The sequence below is a fragment of the Balaenoptera physalus genome, assembly GCF_965194825.1.
Source record: "Balaenoptera physalus genome assembly, chromosome: 15".
NCBI classification, from domain to species: Eukaryota; Metazoa; Chordata; class Mammalia; order Artiodactyla; family Balaenopteridae; genus Balaenoptera; species Balaenoptera physalus.
Window position 1 is genome coordinate 75,859,933 of NC_138894.1, and position 24,748 is coordinate 75,884,680.

A 24,748-nucleotide genomic window follows, 5' to 3' on the forward strand; every position below is an offset into this window, starting at 1 on the left:
CTTCCCGGTCAACCCCTACCCCCGGGTGCCAGATGGGAGTTCCAAAAATACAGATATAAAGGGGAGGGATGGGGGGGGGGGCGGTTAGTGGTCCTGGGAGAGGGAGAGGGCTGCAAAGTCCCCGTCAGGGTTTTCCCTAACACAGAGCGATGACTGGATACCTGGGCCCCAAAGCTGGTTCAGTCAGGGTTCCCTCTGGCCAGCTTACCAAGCACAGGGACTGCAGAGAGAGGCCTGATGCCACAATTAAATCTTAACCAGAAGATGTGAGTAGGCTCACATTATAACCACTTATGCTTCAAGATCACCCCTCCCCCCACCAGCCCTACCCTGGTCTCTAAAGAATTCTCAGGCCTCAGGGCTCCTGCAACCGTACTGTGAAGTGCCCTCTTAGGACTGGGGTTTCCACGCTGTGCTCCATGGCCTCCCAGAGGGGCCCCGGAGGCCACAGTAAGGGATAGGGATGAGGAGCACATCAGGTGACCCCCTTCTCTTGAGGAGAGAAGATCTATTTTTATCTGTTTTACTTAGAGGGCTAATGCTTAAGACTGGATTGAAGCATTTAGCAGCTAATGAGAAGTTTGAAGGAAACAGTGTCTTTGGGAATACTAAGGTATTAACGATGAAAAATAATTGAAATAGCCCAGAATGTACAATTTTAAAAAATGATTGAAAGAGAAAGTTATTCTGCAAAGACAACAGAATGACAAATAATAGAAGTATGCATGGTGAAGAGCCACATATGGGAAATTAGGGATTGCTTTGGGAGTATCTAGATAAGTTTCTAAATAAGAAAATTACATCTCTTTCTGACATGGAGTCAAGAGGGGAAACAACAAAATGTTTTAGAAGGTTCATGATGCATTGCCCCCATGTGTTGACCGAGAAGCTATTTTTTGAAATATTCCATTTATATAATGGATTTAATGTGTGACAAGCCATTGCAGTAGGTAGTTTTAGGGTTCAATGCTGTTCTGAGAACGTACTCAGGCCTCTAGGATCAACCTAATGCTTTATACAATGAAACTCAGGGAAAACTCACTTCACCTATTCATAGATTTATCAAACTAGAAAGGATTATAAAAAATTATCTGATTCATTTATTTAGACAGAGCTAAAGCTGTGTATAAGGTACCAAGGTAGGTAAATAGCGGGTTCAGTTTTTTTTTTTAAAGTGATAGTTGGTTTTATGTAGATTATACAATTGAAGCATGGAGTTTTTCCACTTTTCAAACTGGCTGTACTGGCACCAAGAAGACACAACCATAGGGGACAGCAGCCATGGATGGAGCAGCCTAGAACTTAAGAATCTCTGGCCAAGTCACTGAGGTTTGAGGGACTGTTTACTCGGTTGCATGTGTAGCTAGCAATGCTGACTCTGCTATCTTTTAATTAAAAATCTCTGTTTTTCCTCCAGGTATGATGATGCTGAATTCTAACATTTACTGAATGCTTATGACATGCCAGATCCTATGCTGGACAATTCACCTACATTACCCTGTGTAGTAGGCAGAATTCTAAGATAGCTCCTAAGATTCCTCACTCCCTGGCGTGCACTCCCTGTATAATCCCCAGGACTGTGAAAATGATGAATTTCATTCCTGTAAGTGGGTTATGTTACATGGAACCGATGGATGACTCTAAGGAAGGGAGATTAACTGGTAGGCCTGACCTAATCAAATGAACCCTTTAAACCAGAGACTAGATGTCAGTGACACAGAGGTCAGAAATTGGAAACATGAGTGTTTGATGTACTACTGCAAGCTTGATGATGGAGGGGTCCATGTGGCAGGGAATGGCCTCTACCTGACAGCCAGCAAGGAAGCAGGGACCTCAGTCTTACAACCACAAGGATCTGAACTCTGCCAACAACCTGAATGAGCTTGGAAGAGGCCCTGGGCCTCAGATGTGGTAACGGCCCCAGCCAACACTTTGATTTTAGTCTTTTGGGACCCTAAACAGAGAAGCCAGGAAAGTTGTGTTGGATCCACAGAGAGTGTGAGATAATAATTTGTGCTGTTTTAAGATATAAAATTTGTGGAATCAGCAATAGAAAATCACACACCCCATTTGATATTCTAAACTAGCTTCACTATTTTATAGATAAGGAGACAGACTATGAATTTGTCTAAAGTCACACAGCTAGTGATAGCAGAGACAGGTTTAAACCCAACTCTCTCTTGACTTTAGGGTCAGTGCTCTTAACTGCCACATGCATTTCCTCTCTGTATTTATGTTACTCAAATGCCAGGCCTCTGAGGAGGGAGGCTCAGAAAAGTGGTAAAGAGAATGGGAAACTTTATCTATCTGCCTGGGTGTAGATGTGCAGAAAGCCAGAATAAAATGGAGCATAATTTTTCTTTCTTTTCTAAAATTCTTTAGAAGTCAACTGACTATTAAAAGCCGAAGTAATAACAATGTATTGTGGGATTCATAATATATAAAGAAGTGAAACATCTGAATATAATAGCACAAGAGAATTACATTGTTTTAGGTTTCTACATTATACTTGAACTGTTGTAATATTAATTCATGGTAGACTGAGATAAATTAAGAATATATTTTAGTGTGTTAATAACTAAAATATGATACAGAGAGCTATAACTAAAAGACCAATAGAAGAGAGAATGGTATACTAAAAAATACTCAAATAAATCAAATGGAAGATTTGGAAGGGAAGAACAAAGGGATAAAGAACAGGGGAAATTAAACAACAAATAGTAAGAAGACAGACTTATACCCAACCAGCTCATTAATTATATGAAATGTAAATGAATGAAATACTCCAATTAAAAGGCAGAGATTATCAGACTAGATTTAAAAAGCAAGTTACAAAAGGTTTCCTTGACATATAAAGACACACATAGGATGAAAGCAAGAGGATGAAAAAAGATATACCAAGCAAAAAATAGGCACAAGAAAGCAGGAATAAAGACGCAGATGTCGAGAATGGACTTGAGGACACGGGGAGGGGGAAGGGTAAGCTGGGACAAAGTGACAGAGTGACATGGACTTATATATACTACCAAAATAGATAGCTAGTGGGAAGCAGCCGCATAGCACAGGGAGATCAGATCAGTGCTTTGTGACCACCTAGAGGGGTGGGGTAGGGAGGGTGGGCGGGAGACACAAGAGGGAGGAGATATGGGGTATATGTATATGTATAGCTGATTCACTTTGTTGTAAAGCAGAAACTAACACACCACTGCAAAGCAATTATACTCCAATAAAGATGTTAAAAAATAAAAATTAAAAATTAAAAAAGAAAAAGAAAGCTGGTGTAACTATATTAATATCAGAAAAAGCAGAATTCAAGTGAAGTAGTATTATCAGAAATAGCAAGAATCATTTCATAATGATAGAATGGCCAATTTATCAGGAAGACATAACAATTCCAAATATGTATGTACTTAAATAACAAAACTTCAAAATGCAAAAAGCAAAAAATGACAGAACTAAAAGGAGAAATAGACAAATCCAAAGGCATAGGTGGAAATTTTACCACCTCCTTTCAGTAACTGTTTAATAATAAACACAAAAAATAATAGTAAGGATATAGAAGATTTGAATAACACTAACAAGTAATTTGACTTAATATGTATATGGAACACTATACCTCAGAACTGCAGGACACACATTCTTTTCAAGTTCACATGAACTATTTATCAAGATAGACTACATGTTGGGCCATAAAACAAGTCTCAACAAATTTCAAAGGATTAAAATCATACAGATTATAATCTCTGACCAAAACAGAAATTAAACATCAGTAACAATAAAACATCCAGAAAAATCCCCAAACACTTGAAATTCAAGCAGCACGATTATAAATAACTCATGGTTCAAAAAGAAATCACAAAGGAAATTAAAAATTTTTTCTAACAAAATGATAATGGAAAAGACATACAGATGGCCAAGAAGCACAAGAAAAGCTGCTCAACATCACTAATTATTAGAGAAATGCAAATCAAAACTACAATGAGGTATCACCTCACACCAGTTAGAATGGGCATCATCAGAAAATCTACAAACAACAAATGCTGGAGAGGGTGTGGAGAAAAGGGAACCCTCTTGCACTGTTGGTGGGAATGTAAATTAATACAGCTAATCTGGAGAACAGTACGGAGGTTCCTTAAAAATCTAAAAATAGAATTACCATATGATTCAGCAATCCCACTACTGGGTGTATACCCAGAGAAAACCATAATTCAAAAAGACACATGCACCCCAATGTTCACTGCAGCACTATTTACAATAGCCAGGTCATGGAAGCAACCTAAATGCCCATTGACAGACGAATAGATAAAGAAGATGTGGTACATATATACAATGGAATATTACTCAGCCATAAAAAGGAACGAAATTGGGTCATTTGCTGAGACGTGGATGGATCTAGAGACTGTCATACAGAGTGAAGTAAGTCAGAAAGAGAAAAACAAATATCGTATACTAACACATATATGTGGAACCTAGAAAAATGGTACAGATGAACTGGTTTGCAGGGCAGAAATAGAGACACAGATGTAGAGAACAAACGTATGGACACCAAGGGGGGAAAGCGGCGGGGGTGGTGGTGGTGGTGGTGGGATGAATTGGGAGATTGGGATTGACATGTATATACTGATGTGCATAAAATGGATGGCTAATAAGAACCTGCTGTATAAAAACAAAAAAGAAAAAACAACATACCAAATTTTGCAGGATACAACTAAAGCAAACTTCAGAGAGAAATTTATACCTTTAAAGGCTTATATTAAAAAAGAAGAAAGGATTAAAATCAATGATCTAAGCTTCTATTTTGAAAAAATTGAAAAAGAAGAGGAAATTAAACTGAAAATAAGTTGAGGAAATAATAAAGATAAAAGCATAGATTAATAAAATGGAAAACAAACCATGGATAAAATCAACAAAGTAAAAGCTTGTTTCTTTGAGAAGATTAGAAAAATTGATAAACCCGTAGGTAGACTGTTTTAAAAAAAAAGGGAGAGGAAAAAGATACAAATTTTCACTGTAAGGAATAAAAGAAGTTATATCACTATAGCCCCCATAGATATTAAAAGGAAAATAAGACAATACTATAAACAATTCTATGCCAATCCATTCAACAACTTAAATATGATGGATACATTTCTTAAAAAAACCCCACAACTTGCTACAACTAACACAAGAAAAAATTTAAAAAATCTGAATATCCCTATATTTAGTATAGACATTGAATTTTTTTCCCCACAAATAAACTCTACCAAACATTTAGAAAAAAAATAATGCCAAACCTACATAAACTCTTTCAGAAAACAGATAAGGAAGGAAAACTTGCCAATTCATTTTATGAAGCCAGTGTAGTGCTATTATCAAAGTCTAACAAGGACAACACAAGAAAGGAGATTTCAGACTACTGTCATCCATGAACACAGATGTAAAACTCTTAACATAATTTTAGCAAATCAAATATAATAATATAAAAAAGGATAAAATATCATGACTCAGAGGGTTTATTTATCCCTGGAATGCAAGGTTGGTCTAACAGTCAAAACCTAATTAATGTAATTCACCACTTTAATAGAAAAAGAAAAGCCACAGGACCATGTCAATAGAGGCAGAAAAAGCATTCTACAGAATTCAACACTCACTCATGATAAAAACTCTTAGCAAAGTAGGAATATAAGGGAATTTCTTCAATCTGCTAAAGACATCTATGTAAAACCTACTGCTAACATCAATTTTAATGTGGAAATATAAGGCCAGATGTCTGCTCACATCACTTGTGTACAACACTGGACTAGAGGTCCCAGTCAGTGCAAGTAGGTTAAAAAAAAAAAAAAAAAGAAACTAAAAAATGTAAAGATTTAAACACTAGAAAGAAGTAAAGCTGTTAACAGATGATATGACTATTTATGTAAAAAATTCTAAGAAATCTACAAAAAAGCTACTAGAACTTAGTAGGATTGTAAATTCAGCAATGTCACAGTACACAAGGTCAATATAGAAAAATCATTTCTATTTCTATATACTAGCAACAACTGGAAAATAAAATCTGAAAAGCTATCATTCATAATAAAAGCAAAAACATTAAAAAATATCCAAGACTTCTACACTGAAATCTTAAGACATTTCTGAGGTAAATTATAGAAGATCTAAATAAAACCATGTTTACTGATAGGAAGAATTCGGTATTGTTAAAATGTCGATTCTTCCCTTGTTGACCTACAGATTCAATGCCATCCCAATCAAAATCTCAGCAGGCTTTTCTTTTGCAGGTTGGGGTTGGAAGTGGCAAACTGATTCTAAAACGTATACAGAAAAAAAAAGGACCTAGGACAGCCAAAACAATCTTTAAAAAGAATAAAGTTGGAGAATTTACATTTCCTGATTTTAAGAAACATTGGTATTGGTATATAAACAGAAAAACAGATAGATGAAATAGAATATCCAGAAATAGACCCACTCATGTATGGTCTATTTATTTTGACAAAGGCATGAAGGTAATTCAACGGGGAAAGAAAGGTTTTTTCAACAAATGTTGCTTAAATACCTGGAGATATATAAACAAAAAAATTAACTTTAGCCTCTACCTCATACCATACCCCCAAATTAATTTGAGACGGATCATAGACTTAAATGTCAAACCAAAACCAAAGCTTCTAGAGAAAGACATAGGAGAATCTCTTCATGACCCTGTGGAAGGTAAATAATTATGAGGATACAAAAATATTAACATAAAAATAAAACACTGATGGGGCTTCCCTGGTGGCGCAGTGGTTAAGAATCTGCCTGCCAATGCAGGGGACACGGGTTCAAGCCCTGGTCTGGGAAGATCCCACATGCAGCGGAGCAACTAAGCCCGTGCACCACAACTACTGAGCCTGCTCTCCAGAGCCAGCGAGCCACACCTCCTGAAGCCTGGGCACCTAGAGCCCGTGCTCTGCAACAAGAGAAGCCACCGCAATGAGAAGCCCACGCACCGCAATGAAGAGTAGCCCCCACTCACCACAACTACAGAAAGCCCACACGCAGCAACAAAGACCCAACGCAGCCAAAAATAAATAAATAAAATAAATTAATTTTAAAAAAACCTAAAACACTGATAAAATAGATTTCATTAAAAATAAAAAATTTCTGCTCATCAAAAGATACTGTTAAGAAAATGAAAAGGCAAGCCATAGATTAGGAGAAAATATCTCTAATACATATTTCTGACAAATATATAAAGAACTTTTAAAACTCAATAATAAATAGACCAACAACCTGATTAAAAATAGGCAAAATTTGAACAGACCCTTCACAAAAGAAGACATACCAATAAGCACATGAAAATATGCTCATCATTACTCATCAGGAAATCAAAATTAAAAACACAATGCGATATCACTTCATCCCCTATAGAATAGCTAAAATTAAAAAGACTGACAATACCAAGTGTTGGAGAGGATACGGAACAACTGGAACCCAGCATATTGCTGGTGGGAGTATAAACTGGTACGACTTCGAAAAAGGTTGTCAGTTTCTTATATAGTTAATCATACACATACTCCCAGGTATCTACCCACAGAATTGAAAACATATGTCTATTAAAAAGCTTATATAAGAAAGTTCATACCAGCTCTATTCATAAAAATCCCCAAATTGGAAACAACCTAAATATAATATGCAGATGAATGGATTAGTACATTATAGTATATTCATATAATGAAATATTGCTCAGCAGTAAAAAAAAGGAATGCCATAACAGATAACTCTAAAATAATTATGTTGAATACAAAAGACACAAAAGAGTACAATCTGTATTATTCCATTTATAAGAAGTATCTAGAAGAGGAAAAGCTAAGACATGGTGATAGAAATCAGACAGCGTTGTCTTGGGGGTGAGGAGACTAATTGGAAAGGGGTAGAAGGTAACTTTGTCAAAACTCCATCAAAAGATACACTTAGGGACCTCCCTGATGGTCCAGTGGGTAAGACTCTGCATTCCCAATGCAGGGGCCCGAGTTCGATTCCTGGTTGGGGAACTAAATCCCACATGCATGCTGCAACTAAGGAGTCTGCATACCGCAACTGTGAGCCCACCTGCTGCAACTAAAAAACAAAGATCCCGCATGCTGCAACTAAGACCCAGTGCAGCCAAAAATAAATAAATATTTTTTTTAAAAAAAGATACACTTAAATCTGTCCACTTCATTGTATGTAAATTATAAGTGTATGTAAATTACACGACAATAAATATCTTTAAAAGATAAAGATATCTTTAAAAGATATATGCAAAACCCTTGCCTTCAAAGGACTCACAGGTCGATTAAGGAAATGAGATATATACAAAGATGTGAAAAAAATCAAAGAATAATACAAAAGAGATTTCAAAGCAGTATATGACCAACAGTCAACCAACACTGGAAAGAGGGGAAAGAGCTGCCTGCAAGTTAGCATGGATGGGAAAACCATAAGGAAGAATGTGGAAGGAAGGGTAGACCTGCAGGAGCAGAAAGACAGCAGGAGGAAAGCAGTGGGCACAGGCATTGTGGGACAAAGCAGAAGCTAAACCCAAGGGTCTTTCACATGTCCACCCACTGACTGACCCTTCATATCAAGCCCATCAGCAGGGAGGAGTACAGTCTTGTTTTACACGATGAAGTTCGGGAAGGTTAATAGCCCTGCCCAAGGCCACAGAGCTTACAGATTAGAACTTGTGATAGGAACTGGGGCACACATGACTCTGAAGCCTGTGCTCACCCAGCAGAGGGTAATTCACTTGTGAGGACAGAATTTGCTGAACAGCCACGAGCAAGAAGTACATGTCACAGGAAGAGCCCTGGCCAGAAAGTGTCCTTTCTGAATTCACATGCTTAGAATTTTGCTCTGCAGGAGGGAATAAACAGCTGACTCCACTCAAAGGGCTCTAGCGCTGTTCATAAACCGTGAGAGTGTTTATGTCCTGGGCAGAGCTCTCCAAGTGAATTATAGCCTTTTACGCACTGTGTACATACAATATTTTCAGCAGGGGGTGTAAGGAATGCTGCAGCTGACCTTTCTCTCTTTCTGTCCTGTCTCTCCACCTTCTCCACCAAACTCTGGTCTGTACTGCAGGACAGTTCTCTGGTTGTGCTTATCCATTACCTGGCCTTCTGACACAGCTCAGGGAAGTTACTCAGGTCAATTAAAGAAGGAGCTTTTAAACTATTTCTTCTTCCTAGCGTGAGCTGCTGGCTTTCTCTTTTATTACATTTAAAATGGATCCATCTTCACTACAGTAGAAAGCAGACTTTTTTAACATTACTTCGGATGTTTTCTTTAGGCTGGTAAAGTAAAGCAAATGTCTCTTGCAACTCTGAACCAATCTGTTAAGATAAACAGGCTTCACTTACGATATTCCTATACTGAAATCATAGGCTTGTGGTCTGCAACTCCTTAAAGACTCAATTCATACATTCTAAAATGTCTACTTAAGAAGCGCGCGTGTGCGTATACGGACACACGGACACACACACACACACACACCGAGATAGCTTTGCCATGGAAACCACAAAAACACATCTGGTTCAGACTCCACAGCACATACCACAAATAACAGCCCATCTTCTAAGGGCAGATCCTATGTATACACAGGGAAAGCCCGGAGAATTAAACAACTGCAATCCCTCAAATGTAAAACTTACATCATAATCCCCCTTTTCAAGTTTATTTCAAGATAAGTCAGTCTTACTCATTGTTATTAGTTACATTTGCATATGTTTGTTTTTTTCCCTTAAATAGAATTTCAGACTTGGGCATCACAGACAAAGAGGAATACAGGGAGGAAGGGCACACTAAAGGTTCAGGTAAACAACAGCTCTGGATTCCACATGTGAATCTGGGGAGGTCTGGATTTCCAGAGAAAGCTACCCTGTCATTATTTAAAAGAGCCCCAACCCTGCTATGAGTGAAGGTCTTGTACTACAGAACATATAGATGCCAGTGGGTACCTGGGGATGGAAATAGGACCCAGGGAGGGGAAGGAAAGAGCAAGAAGTCTTACCAGTCAAGGAGCATTCTAGGTCTGGAAGGCCAGGTTTTACTAGTAGGTACTTTAAAACCGTCACATGTTTGATATGATAAAGGCTTTGATCTCTCCTGTTGGGCTATAAATTCCATGAAGACATGGACAATTTCTAATTTATTTATCATTGTATCCCCAGCAAGGGGCACATTGCCTGGATCATGGTAGATGCTCAGTAAATACTGGATGAGCAATAAAGAGGATGCTGAATTGATATTCTTCATTTCTGTGATTCTTTGGATCTGATCATCCTTCAGCTGGGATCACAGGTGTGAGCATATGGCTGTACGGAGTGATAAAGTAATAACCACCTGCCACTCTTATGATTTACTTTTGGAAGCTATGGTGTTGATCCACTGTTGCTTCAATCTAGGAAGGCCATGGTTCGTGAAGACTGGTGTTCCAGATACTAAAGTCTTACCTGTAAAAAACTCTCTGCATTTACATTTACGTATTCCATATGACTGGTGAAAGCTTTCTATAGAGAGATTCATGTGCAATAGTAGTATCTCTAAATTCCAAGCTCCAGCTAACTTCAACCTTTATCAAATTCCCAACTTACTTCCATAAGGATTTTAACAGTCCTAAGCTATTTGTGTAGCCATTTATTCAATCAAAGAAGACATAGGCCCTACTTTGGGTAATGGCTGCAGAGATGCAATGGGATATATAATTCACTCTGTTCCTTCAAAGACATTATAGGTCCATATGAAAAACTAGGTACTGGATCCATGTGTTGACTACTAGGCAAAATTTCTATTTGTTTACTGTCAGCTGAAGTTTTCCATTAAAAAAAAAATGAAAGTAGATGCCAATATTTTCTTCATCGACACCAGTTATTCCTTAACTCCAATTTCTACCTAGTACTTATTCTCTAATCTAAATAGAAAGGTAGAGGGACTTCCCCGGTGGTCCATTGGTAAAGAATCCGCCTTACAATGCAGGGGACGCGGGTTGGATCCCTGGTCGGGGAGCTAAGATCCCATATGCCGCGGGGCAGCTAAACTCGTGTGCCACAACTACTGAACTCGCGCTTCTCAACTAGAGAGCCTGCGTGCCGCAAACTACAGAGCCCAAGCGCTCTGGAACCTGCTTGCCACAGCTACAGAGGCCACATGCCCTGGAGCCTGCATGCCACAACTAGAGAAGAGAAAACCCTAGCGCCACAACTCTAGAGAAGCCCCCGCACCGCAACGAAGAGCCTGTGTGCCGCAACTAAGACCCAACGCAGCCAAAAATAAATAAATCTTAAAAAAGAAATAAAATAAATAGAAAGGTAGATTTCAGAAAAATCATATAACCCATTTAAAAAGAAAAAAAGGCAATCTTACCTGATGAGGCTAGATGAGGAGTTGGCTAGCTTTTTCTATAAAGGGCCAAATAACAAGTATTTTTTGCTTTCCAGGCCATATGTGGTCTGTTTCTACTACTCATTCTGCTATGGTTGCATGAAAGCAGCCATAGAAAATAAGTTTAAAAATGGGTGTGGCTGTTGCAATAAAACTTTATTTACAAAAACAGGCACAGGGCAGGATTTAGCCTGCAGGCAGTAGCTTGCCCAACTCCTGGACTAGATAAACAAAATGTTTCTATTTGCAAGAAATAACAATTGATTCACTTACTTTGCTCTTTTGGCCATTTCATTTCCATCCCATCTGGGGCTGTATGGATAATTTTTCTGGGCCTGGGAATAAAGCTGTCCACTGTTGGTAAAGTGATAGACGGACTGGAATGTGAGAGTCGGCTGGTCTCGAGGAAAAAAGAGGGGCAGGTCAACTGCAAAGACAGAAGAAAGGAAAAGAAAGTTAGGGCTTAAATGCCTTTTAATACACTTTTTTGGCTAAACCTGAATGTTGGGTACAAGACTATTTGAACCACAAATACTCGTTAAGGCTTAGGTAAAAGGTATGGAGAGAGAGACCAAGAAATACAAGGTGCCTTCCCTGTCTTCACGGAGTTTACAATCTAGGTAGAGAGGCAAATCACCCATAAATAAAAATTCAACCAATATGAGGCCTGATGTGCAGGTGCTGAAGGAATACTAGGAAATGGTTACAGAAGCTGGGCACCCCCAGCCACCTGACCTGCTGTGGCGCTTACCTTGTCCACTATTCCATAGAGGAGTTAGCTGTATATCTGCTTTAAGTCTCCATTATATCAGAAACTCCTCAAAGGTTAGGCACTGTCTTCCTCATCTAGAATTTGATGGAGGAGGTGGGATGGAGACCATCTTTAAAGAATGGATTTGGAAAGGGGATCAAGAGGGCAAGTGATAATCTTTCTTTTTTATAGGATATGGCAACTGGGCCACCAGAAAAAAAATAAAGTTATCACTTACTTCCAATCAAGCAGGGAATTTTGATACTCAGCAGTTTTACATTTTTCCATATGTGTTACCATATATATCTCCTAAACCAGTAGGAGTTCTTTAATGGAATGCAACAGGGACTACATATGTCTACTGTTGTAGTATAGACTGATTCTAATATTTGCTGTTAACAAGTATTATGTGCTTTATTTGTTCATTTTGGGATCCCTTAACTCAATTTTAAAAAATAAAATGACTTCCTTCAGTTGCGGCATGCGGGATCTTTAGTTGTGGCATGCATGCGGGATCTAGTTCCCTGACCAGGGATCGAACCCGGGTGCCCTGCATTGGGAGCGTGGAGTCTTAACCACTGGACCTGCATGCTGCAACTAAAGATCCTACACGTAGCAATGAAGATCCCGCGTGCTGCAACTAACACCTGGCACAGCCAAACAAATAAATAAATAAATTTAAAAAAATGACTTCCTGCTTTCAGTTGAGGCAAACCATCATTAAAAATGCAGTCTGTTTCAATGGCACATTCCTCAAGGCATATAATGTGTATTTCTGTGAATGTTACCTACTTGAAGGACACAGAACAGGCACATTAATTTACAAAAAATAATAAGAAAAATGTGTATAGACTTTTATAGCTTTGCAGAGTACCTTTATATACTTTATCTGATTCGATACTTACAACTCCTTGAAGCAGATATTATTTTTACCAGCTGCATTCAACAGATGAACAGACTCCGAGAGGTTTATTAACTTGCTCATGCCATAGCTATGCAGACACAGGACTCAAATCCAGTCCTATGATTTAAATCCTAAGCTCCTTCTACTGGTCACATTGCCACCTGCTCTTGGGTTTACTGGTATAACCTCCTCACAACATACTCACTACGTCAAAATTACAATTTAGTAAGCTAAAGTCTCCACTGTGAAGGATGTATCGGGTTCAACTTTTCGGCTCCACGAGGCAAATACATGACAGAAAGATACATACTAGATAGTTATACATGTATCACCATGTCAGTTAGGGTGACATTCGACTTGGATTAGGCCCACTAAGTACCCAAAATGATTTCTTGAGGGAAGTTAGGCTTGCAGCAAACTTAAAAAACTGTCCAGTTGGTAAGGCCTCTTAGACGTCTAAGTATATCTGACTCTGACTCAGTGCTGCAGGGGGTTTCTGACAAATGAATCACACCACGACCAAAGAAAAGTGGCAAGATTTTGAATGTCCACTCTTTAATCACATTTTCCAAGTGCCTCAATGCAGTTTCAATACATGTCTATTTGTGCCAAAGCAAAGATTTGGTAACATATAGGAATAATACAAAACATGAAAAACAGATGAATTCAAATGGTAAGTAATTGGATTCAGAAAACCCTTTGGAATCCCTTCATCTTACAGAGCTTCATCTGTAATGTCTTCAGTCTTTTTGGGTTTTTTTTGTTTTTTCTTTTTTTTTTTACATTTTCTTGGCTGCGCCATGCAGCATGTGGGATCTTAGTTCCCCAACCAGGGATCGAACCCGCACCCCTTGGATTGGAAGCGTGGAGTCTTAGCCACTGGACCACCAGGGAAGTCCCGTGTTCAGTCACTTTGAATAAATATCGTTTTCTAAAATTGTTTATCTCTTTTCTGATTACTCATTTCATTTCCTCTGATTAATTTTAGAAAAACGCCTATTCACATATTCTTTCCTTTGATTTCAACTATGTTTATAGTATATATAAGTTTCCACACATTAAAATGAGATTCAGATTAACCCCCAAAGCAATAGCAATAGCATTGGTGAAAAGTATTTAACATGCAAGCTTCCCTTCAAAACAGCAATAATTTCAAATAATAAAATTCAATGCCAATAATTTACAAATTCAAAGTAAGTACAGTCACCACTCAGTATCCCAGTAATACAGATAATACCATAGGCTTCATGATTCTCAAGCTACCAGCTTTTTGGAGCTTTGAAATGCATTATATTTTTTGTTCCTGTTATTTTGTTTTCTAGAAAATGAGTTGCTGGAAGCTTTTTTGAAGCCAATATTAAAACTCAAACACAGTGGCTACATTATTAAGGGGGCAGGACTGGTCAGAGTCCTTCAAAGGTACAATCGGTAATCCACATACTAATTCACATATGAGAAAAGAAAATTAGAAAAATATAAATATCTTGCTCAGCTTAACTAGGGTATATCCTGCCTGGATCAGTCAGCAGTCACTAAAAGGATGGCTTCTTTAAAAATGTTCTATGCATAAGAAGGAGTGAATAAATAAACTATTTATGAGAAATACTTTGCATTTTTCTTAGAAGAATGATTTGAATGGTGCAAATTAGTCAGAATTTTAAAAAAAACTAAAACTTGTTTTCCTTATCCCCGAATGTTTCTGACACTTCACATTTGGCCTATAGGCTAAAGTCATGATTTTCTGATGCATAGTAAAATAATGACTGGTGGGCCTTCAAACAGCTAACTTGCTTTATGGAACTCCCAAGGCTCTAAGCAGTTTGGGCTCATCATCTCAGCCATGTCAAATCTGAACATTTTAACATTTGCTTCCTTAGAACCCAACCTGTCTACTAGCTCGGGTTTGATTCCCAGAGTAGAATCATTCCATTTGGTTCAGTTACTCACTGTCAGTATTAATGTTCACAACTGCTTCCTATTTCCTTCTTTCTGTATACAGAGACTGAATTTTGGTCAGCTCTCGAGTCACAGAAGGCATGGTCCCCACTTGTTCAGTATAATTTCAATAACCATTTCCGAAGCATTACTTTCTTCAAGAACTTGTTGAAACAAGTCACATCCAAACACTGCTAATTCTGCTCAAGCTGGGCATTTCACAGGAGTCACTCACAGGGCTCTGACACCCTGGCAGAAGGCAGGAATAATTAAGTTCTGCACCAGCTTGCCTCATACTGGACAGTGGCTGCAGTAACAGGTTCCCCTGGCCACAGTCCCAGAGCTGGTGGTGCTGTCCAAGCAGCCACCCTCCGTGCAGCTTTGAGAGGGGGCTGAATGCACCGATAAACTTTGCTGCCTCTCTCTAAACCATGCTGAAGTTCCGACGGTTTTACCTTCTCTAGTAAATAAGCGTAACTGGCCCTATGTGCTCATCCTTGCACCAGAAGAAGACTTCATTAGTTTTCTCTAAGTTCATAAGACTCTCTAAAAACTGCTCACTTCCCCCAAAACCTCAACAATGGAAAAGTGACACTGAACAGCCAAAAGAAATGCCACACTATGTATCCGACCCACAGGACAGCTGCCAGATACTCACTCAACATTTCAGGCATAGTTCTAACAAGTTTGATCATATGGTTTTTCCAGAAAAAAAAAAAAAATCTAATTATGGCAAGATTAGGGCAAGGGACATTAACAGCAAGTAGTGATAATTAGCAGTCTGGCATAAAGCAAGGAGAGAGAATACTAAACAAAAGCAGACTTAGGAAATCAAAAAGCAGCCCAGTCTGGGGTGATTCAGTGTAGGAGCAAAAAGCTCGACCATCCCTCAAGCTATAACCGTACATAGTGACGTTCACTCCCAATCTTGGTAATATGGCCAACACTCTTGGTTGCCTACCCAACAGCCATTCTCCATCCTTCTTTTTTACGGGCAGAGCCCTCCTCCCACCCCATAGTCGGAGAGTGCTGGGTATTCACTCCCTCAGACTTCCCGTAAAACCAAGGTATAGAAATGTGACTCAGTCCTGCCAATGGGACCTGAGGGGAAGTTGGCCAGGGGTCTTCTGAGAGATATTTTCCTCTCTAATTAAAGACACATGTACGGAGACGCCCCCATTTCATTCTCGCCTAGATGTTATCATGTGAGATCTTGGGGCTTGGACCTGTGCACCCATCTCGTGACCATGAGCGGAAAGTCAGCCTGACATCACTGAGCTGAGAATTCATCATTCTCTGGTACTGCCCAGCTCTGGATTTCTTGTTATGTGAGACGATTACAAGCCCTAACCATTTAAACCTATCTAATCAGGTCTTCTCAGACCTGCAGTCAAAGGCAACAAAAGGAAATGTTATTTCTTGCAGCTTCTGTTCAAGGAGGCAGGATAATTGTATAATCTATTTCAAAAACATTTCCACCAAGCATGGTTAAAAACATTCAAGGCGCATAAATAGGAAAGTTTTAGTTGTCTGGAAAATTCAGTTATGTGGGACGGTTCAATCCTTGAAAATGCCAAACAAACGAGGGGTTAACCATAATTGCTTCCCTGGGAGTCACATCATCAAATATTTTCGTCATTATTCACAAGTCAGCCATTATTTCATTTCTCCAAACCTTCCAAACTCTATACTCTTGTGTTCCTGGCTTAGCAGGGAAGATGCTCATGGAGTCACTCTGTGGTGGTGACAGTCCCCATTCCCATTTCCAGTCCTCTCAGGCCCCTCTGGTTCCTCGAAGCCGCATTAGGAGACAGTTTTAACCCCACGTTGAATGGCTGTAAACTTCCCTTCCAAAGATGATTCCCACTGAGGTCAATTCTTCCTAAAAGCAGTTTGTACACATCTCATTCCCAGGCTGCCCCCACAGTGGGCACACAACCAATTAGGGAAGCTGCCATTTATTTACTGACCACCCCTGATCTTACTAACCACACGCTAAACCTCTGAGACACACAGATTCTAACCACTAGAAAGTTATATACCATACATTGCTTACAAGAAGTATAAAAGTCAAGTTTTCCAATTCAGAAGTGTCCCTACTCAAGGCATTAAAAATCAAATGGTGTCTCCTTTTACTATCACTGCCTTACACTTAAGTGACCAAGGAGACTAAATATTAACCACATGTTATTAAACTGGTTTCAACTTTTCACTATCTTTTTGTGATTTGATCATGTAAACAGATTACCTTTGGGGTTTTACTAGTATTACCAAACTAAAGCCTGGAGTTTCTTGAATTTTGCTGTAAACGCTAAAAATCCTAATATGGGAGGTGACAGCACGGTATGATGGAAAAAGGTACCTACAGCCTTTGGAGTCAGATAAAAATGGGTTCAAATCCTAGCCTCATTCATTTATTAGCGGTGAGACCATAGGCAAAACATTTCATCTCTTTGAATCTTGATTTTCTCATCTGCAAAATGAGGATAATAATTCTTATAGCATTGTTGAAAGAACTGAACAAAAAAAGAGCAGGTACTAAATAAACATTCCTTCTCTCCCCCTACTCGTCCTTTTCCTTAGTTTGTATTTTTCTTTTTAATCCGGCTTTATACACTCCTCCATATATGTGAAATTTCTAACTACAGCATAAATTTTCACAGTGTTTAATTTTAACTCTTTTGATGGGTATCTTTCTAAACTTTGTACAGACTTTCACGTCTCAGTAAATATAACATACTGAAAATAATTTAGCCTTTTCTTGATGACAGAGAACACATGGAAAGACCATTATACACAAGAGTCCCAAGTGTTAAGAAGACTTCACTTGCTCTTTCACAAATACTTCCTACCAGACCCCCCAAACCATCCTCTGTTAAAGAGTTGATGTGCCCTTAGTGTGGTACCGAGGTCCCCAGGCTACTGGGATGTGCATGCTGTTTGCCCCTGACCACGAACTTTCTCTATTTATTTCTGTTGCCTTTTCCTAGCCAGCTCTTTTTCCTTTGCCACTTCTCAAGGCCAGCTCGGTCTCAGTATGGTCTCTCTCTCTTGCCTCTTCTCTTTGCCTTTTGTCTACTTCATCCCGCATGTATCTCAGCTTCTGAAGAGTCAGGCATGGCTAATCATCCATCCCTAGGACCCGGACCCGGCGTGGATCAGGGGCTGCACGATATGAAGTGATGCTGTGTGAGCTCTGGGTCGCTTTCCTCAGGCACTGTCCTGAGTTCAGAGACTGTCTCCTCCTCCTCCTTCTCTTGCTGTTGTTTGTTTCCTTCCGAGTTTACAGCTGCCCCAGATAGGTGAACTTATAGGAAATCCGGCCTCTGCTTACATTGTGTTTAGCATTTGCTTTTGAGGTACTTTCTATCAACAGATACAAATTAATCATTCCAACACCCAGTGAGCCAACCAAATGAAACTGTAAGAAGAATCTCAAGATGAAAGGGATGCCATAGCATTGGCCCAGGAAGAGCCAGGTTCTCCCACCTGCCCACACAAACGAACCCAGGCTGAATTAGCTCGGCTTCTCCCGCCACTAGCTCAGAGGTTCTCAACTGGAAGTGAGCATCGGCATCACCCTGGAATTAACGTTGCAGATGCCTGGGCCCCACCTCAGACCTCTGGTTCCTGAAAATGGACCTTAAGTGACTCTGATATGCCTCGCCAGGTAGGAATCACTGCAAAGACTGAGCACTCCTAAGGATCGGGGCCATGAATTAGCACTTAGCACACAGCATGACACATTGCTAAAGGCTTGTTGAACTAAAGGAAAGGAGCATTTAAGGGACATGTAAAATTAAAACCTCAAGGAGATTCCACTTCATACCCATTAGATTGGCAAAAATTTTAAAACCCAACAATCCTCAAGTGTTGTCAAGGAAGTGGAACACTGGGATTTCTCATCACTGATGATGCAAATGTAAATTTCTATAACCTCTTGTACAGTAAAAGCGAAGATGTACATACTTCATAACTCAGCATTCCCACTCCTAAAATACTGCCGCATGTGCATAAGAAGGTAGTTAGGAGAAGGTTTGCTGTAGCAATGTTTGTGATAACAAAAATTGGAAACATCTTAAAATGTCCATCAACTGGAGACTGTGGTACATTCCTCAATGGAATACCTTATAGCAGTTTAAACGAATGAGCTAGGGCTACATGTATCAACATAGATAAATCTCAAGAACATAATGTTCAGTGAAAAAAGCAAGTTATAGATGAACATTGTTAAGTATGACCTTACAAAGTCCAAAAACATGCATACATTATTACACACTGTTTATGAATGTCTATGGAGTAAAAAGCATAAAAACGTGCACAGGAATGGTAAACACCAAATTAAGGATAGTAGTTCCCTCTGGGGATAATGGGGAAGGAGAGAGGGACAGGAATGCATCAGGAAGGGGTGCTCAGGGGGCTGCAACCAATTTGATAACATGCTCTTTCTTTAAAAACAAAACAAAACAAAACCAGAAGCACTTATAGCAAAATATTGAGATTTGGCTAAGGTGGATACATAGTATTTGTTTTTGTACTTTTTACATACTTGAGTAGGCTTTAAATATTTATAATTTTTAAAAGTTTTTCAAAAAGCAAAGACACATATTCATAGCAGCAGAAAACAGTCAACATGATTCCATTTATATAAAGTTCAAAAACAGGAAAAATTCATGATATATTGTTTACGGACATATGTTAGGTGATAGAACTATTAAGAAAATCAAGGGCACAGTTGACATAAAACTCAGGGTAGTGGTTACTTCTGAGAAGGACATGCTTAGGGCTTCTAGGATACTGGCGTTATGTTCCATTTCTGAAGTTGGTGGTGTTTTTTTTTTTTTAAAGATTTAATTTTATTTATTTTTGGCTGCATTGGGTCTTCGTTGCTGCGCGTGAGCTTTCTCTAGTTGCAGCGAGCGGGGGCTACTCTTCGTGGTGGTGCGCGGGCTTCTCATTGCGGTGGCTTCTCTTGTTGAGGAGCACGGGCTCTAGGCACTCGGGCTTCAGTAGTTGTGGCTCACGGGCTCACTAGTTGTGGCACACGGGCTCTAGAGTGCAGGCTCAGTAGTTGTGGCGCACGGGCTTAGTTGCTCCGTGGCATGTGGGATCTTCCCAGACCAGGGATCGAACCCGTGTCCCCTGCATTGGCAGGCGGCTTCTTAACCACTGCGTCACCGGGGAAGTCCTGGTGGTGTTTTATTAGTCTCTAAAGTACATAGGTATGTTTTATATGATCCTTATATATATATATATATATATATTCAAATAAATACTATTTTTAAAAATGAGAGCATTTATAAAACTAAGAGGGTCAGGAAAGCTGAATGGTCTTCATGGGAAAAAAAACACCAAAGTTGTAAAGAAAAATAAAAAGCATAGTAGAAAATGGTGCATAAAAACTGGACTACAGCTTATACAGGCACTAAGAAGATGTACATTCTCTCATGAGAACACTGTCAGGTTGGCAAAATCAGCTGGTCAGCTGGGTCCCTCCTTTTCTCCCAGATTTACTGAGTGGAAGGTAGGGTGCCAGGGAGAATGAAGGCGTCCATGCCCTGAGCATGGGCGGGAACAGGAGGCCTGAGAAAGGGGGAGAAGCTCCCACAGTGAAGCACATCGGACAACGGCTGAGGCGTGAACATGGTGTCCATGCAGAGGAAGGGGGACCCTGCTTGAGGTGGAAGCTCTGCAGACGAGATGGACTTTGAGTTGGTTCTAGAAGGTTAAAAGCTGAATCAGAATGGGAGTCTGGAGGATACTCCGTAGAGAGGAAAGAAGTCGATAAAGCTTCGATACTGTGTAGACATAACAATTTTCCTTTTTTTATTTGGCTCTTTTGGTATTGTATATATTCAATTTAGAAAAGCCATAACCTGCCCTATTTTATCAATCACACTTTCTTTTCCACCACTGCCCTCACCTTGGTACATGCGGAGAGCAACGGGTGATGCAAAGATGAAGGGAGCTGACGCTGGCCTTGGAAGCTCGTGGCCAAGCTGCTCTCCCTTCCTGGAGGGCCCTCCTCCCTTTTCTGGGTTCATCTGGGTTTCCTCTCATCAAGACTCAACTTGTAGGAAGAGCCTCTGTCCCAGAACTCTGCATGCGTCCGACTCGTACTCCTGAACAAGGCCCGCTCGGGGCTGTCCTCACCAGGAGAAAAGGAGAAAACCAGTGGCTGAGGCCAGGACCGAGGGGTCCCCAGCATGAGAAACCTTCCCTACGCCAGCGCTTCTCTGTCTGCTTTCCCTGGTTCGTCCATTTCCGCATCCATCACACGTTTTGTGAGCACATCCCATGTTGCAGGCCCCATGCTACACCTGAGGACCCATGCTTCCTGGAAATGGATGGTGGGCTACACTTTGTGCTTCCTGCAATGCCACCTGGTTTCTGTGTCCCCTGCGGTTGCATCCCGTTTGGATCCTGTGGATCCTGGTATTTCCTCGGTCCTGGCTTCTTGTTCAGTCCCTTCAACCTGCTCTTGCTTCTGTGACCTTCCAGGACACCTCTCTTGCCCGCTCTGTCACTCACTGAGTTCTCCATCCTCCGCATCCCCATAATCCAGCCTCGGCTGAACTGCTAACAATGAAGCGTTCTTGTTATTTTATATCCTCCACATGTGAACACTGGGCTAGACACAATCAAGTAGTTGCTATGTATCTAGGGACTGACTGGCAGAGATCATAAAAGTGAGGAGATGTTGACTGCACTAGACATGTGAAAAAGGAAACATGTTTCTATGAGATGCAGAAAAAAATCTAGCAAGAGAGAACACCATAAACAGCATTTAATACTGTTTAAACTTCTATCTTTAAAAGAATGTAGTCACAATAAATAAAGTCCTGGCCTGGGAGGATTAAAACAGAAATCTGGCTAAATTAAGGAAGAATTTGATTAAAATAATCCTTAAATAAATTAAAATATATTCAAATGCAAAATCCTTGTTATTTAAAAGCTGGGCAAAGTCTTTAAAGAGTCATAAGCTTTTAATTTCAAAAATTCACGGCTGATGTACCAAATGCAAATGATTAGAAGGAAAGGACAAAACTTTTCAAAGTAGCAGGACCGACACTGGTCAGTTTAAATTCCAGTCTTTAAAAATTAGAATATCCTACCAGGCACAAATTTGCAAATACTGAGACTACTCCAAAGTGAAGGACGACTAACTTGGCTTTATGAAGAAAAAAAATTTTGAAACGAATCTAGTTATTTTTATTTTTGAAAGGGTCTGGTTACGAGCTTTATATCCTAGAGAAAACAGCAACAAGTATCTAATTTGACGAGCATTCGCGGAGCATCTACTATGAGCCGGCTCTAGGGAGGCCAAGCTGACCAAAGCCCGGTCCTCCCTCTGACAGGACAACGCCAGCATGCACTTGACCGTCACTGTTCTCAGGCAGGGAAGCGATGGTGAGGGTTATAATAGAGATAGTAACCGCCTGGGGTGTGGGGTGGAAAGATAATCCATCTCAGGGCTTCTAGAAGGCTTGTTAGATAAGCAGGGCCTTGAAAGACGACCAGGATTCCGACAGGCAGCTGCAGTGGGAGGTTTATGACGGGGAAGGGAGAGAGAAAGGTGAGGGAATTCCAGGCAGAGGGAACAGGGTCGAGGAGTCAGAGCAGAGGAGAGTGAGGGAATGCGGGTGATGAGGGTAGAGGGAATACCGGCCCAGAGGACAGGATGCCGGTGCAGAGAGGCTCTGGATAAAGATGCCAAACTGTGCAAAGTCGTGAGCACAAAGCAAAGGAGTGTGGATTTTCTTCCGCGGGCACTGTTACCCTTGAACATTTCTAGGGGAGATATCCCATACCACCCACTCTGGTGGGTCAGACATTTTCCTGCAATTTAAATACCCCCAACATGGTAGAAATCTTCTAGAATGGAGAATGTTTTGGAAGGTATAACACATAAATCAAAAATGTTATTATTTATTATTAGGGGAGTGCAGTCATTCACATCTCAGTTTGGGAACCGATTCCTCTTTACAAAACATCTCCTAAGACTTACTAGTGTGTCCCTTACAGTCAAAGGGAGGCCCTGCGTGGCAAGCCTGAGGACGGCCTGTAACCAGTTTACAGGAGTCTTCAGTTTTCTCTCAAACAACTCTACCTTCCTAGGCGGACAATCCTTACCGTAGGGCCTGAGATTTGGGATTGGGTGTAAGATTGGGGTGGGACATAGTTTAGGTCAAATACGGGGCAGTGCTTGGAAACCAGGCCCCTCAAGAGTGATTTTGTGTTTCCTCATAAGACAGGGTTAAAATCCTGGTCACCATGTCATTCCCCTATGCAGAAACCTGCATGAACTTATTTTTTATTTGTGTATTACATATGCCAAACATCCTCCACTCCAGATTTATACTGTGCTGGGGTATCAAAATTACAGGAAAATGTCTGACCCGCTAGATTAGGTGGCTATGGAAACGTTCAAAGATAAGCCATTCCATTCTTTGGTTGCTTTAGGTTCAGTTCCATCTGGTGAGATGGACAGGAAAGAGCTTATCTCGGTGAGGCTGAATTGTCACGTGAAGAACATGTGCTCTGGAGGTGGCAACCTAGGTTCCACTTAGAGGTTGTATCACGTTGGTAGATTAACTGAGCTTCTTTCCTCATCCATAAAACTGGAAAAACTCCAACCTCCAGGTTGAAAGTAAAGCAGGTGGTACAACATCTGGCACATAGAAAGTGCTCAATAAATAAAGGTTGGAGCCTAAAGGAATGTAAGAACAGGATGGTACAGTGGAAAGAATACAATCTTTGGAATTTGACAGATCTGGGCTTGATTCCTACTCTATCGGTTATGACCTGGGTGACCTCAGGCAATTTATTAAACTCTCTGAGTCTAGGTTTTCTCATCTCTAAAATGGGATAATACCTACCTTGCAAGACTTTTGGGTGGTTTACATGACATAATGAATATACGTAGAATACTTGGCACATAGAAGCTATTCATAAATGATACTTATTATTACTCACTTTTCTCTTAGAAGCAATTAAAACAAACAAACCTGAGTCTATATAATTTCTTTTTCTAACCTGACTTCCAGTTTAGAAAATACAACCCATAGATTAAAGGTAGCCAGGTTCTTTCAATTAAGCTTCCAAGTTAGTTCTGCCCATCATTTTATGTGGGGCAAATTCAGGAGTCTTTAGGAACTCTTCATTTTTAATTCTACAATCTTCTTCCTTCAAATTAAAATAAAAAAATCATAGCTCTGGAGAATGTAAGGTCAAATGGGTTTTGCAGCAAAAGTTGACCAGAGACCAGAAAACATTTGAACAGAGGGGAAGCCTGATGAAAACTTGGTCAGTTTTCCTTTGTGCTTGGATAAAAAAGACCAGAAATGTAATCAATCTTTGTATATTTCAAGATTCCTATTTGGTCCGTGAATTATCCAAGTTTTTGTTTAGTTGTTTTCTGGCCATCTCCTTAGTCATTATTTCTTCTGTGAGAAGGGGTGGGGGATACAGTAGGAGAATGGAAATTAATTCATGTTCTTCCTTGATAGCAACTCTGCTTAGAAATTTCACTTCAGATGGAAGTATGATCGCTGTCTAAAATGATGTTTTTAAACTGTCATATTCTCCTAACTTGAATTAAAGAGAATACATTGTGAAACACAAGGTGAGCGTGTTGAGGCAAACCCTTGACTTGAGTTGCTTGACTTGTACATCCAAATGTAAAGGAATAAGATCATTTTCAAGCAAAGGTATTGGATCACCGTTCTCCTAAGAGAAGCATATTTGCACTCAATAACTGGAAGCTCCAAAACTTTTTTTTT

General features: G+C 40.0%; 1 protein-coding gene across 4 annotated transcripts in view; it reads right to left on the minus strand.

The window, feature by feature from the left end:
* The window catches only part of BABAM2 (BRISC and BRCA1 A complex member 2), a 443,342-nt gene that overhangs the window by 33,470 nt on the left and 385,124 nt on the right, over positions 1–24,748 (minus strand). For all 4 annotated transcript variants that reach the window (XM_082427967.1, XM_082427965.1, XM_082427966.1 and 1 more), the window contains exon 11: positions 11,650–11,803. In XM_082427967.1, coding sequence (XP_082284093.1) covers positions 11,650–11,803 — 154 coding nt within the window. The remainder of the gene's footprint in view (positions 1–11,649; positions 11,804–24,748) is intronic.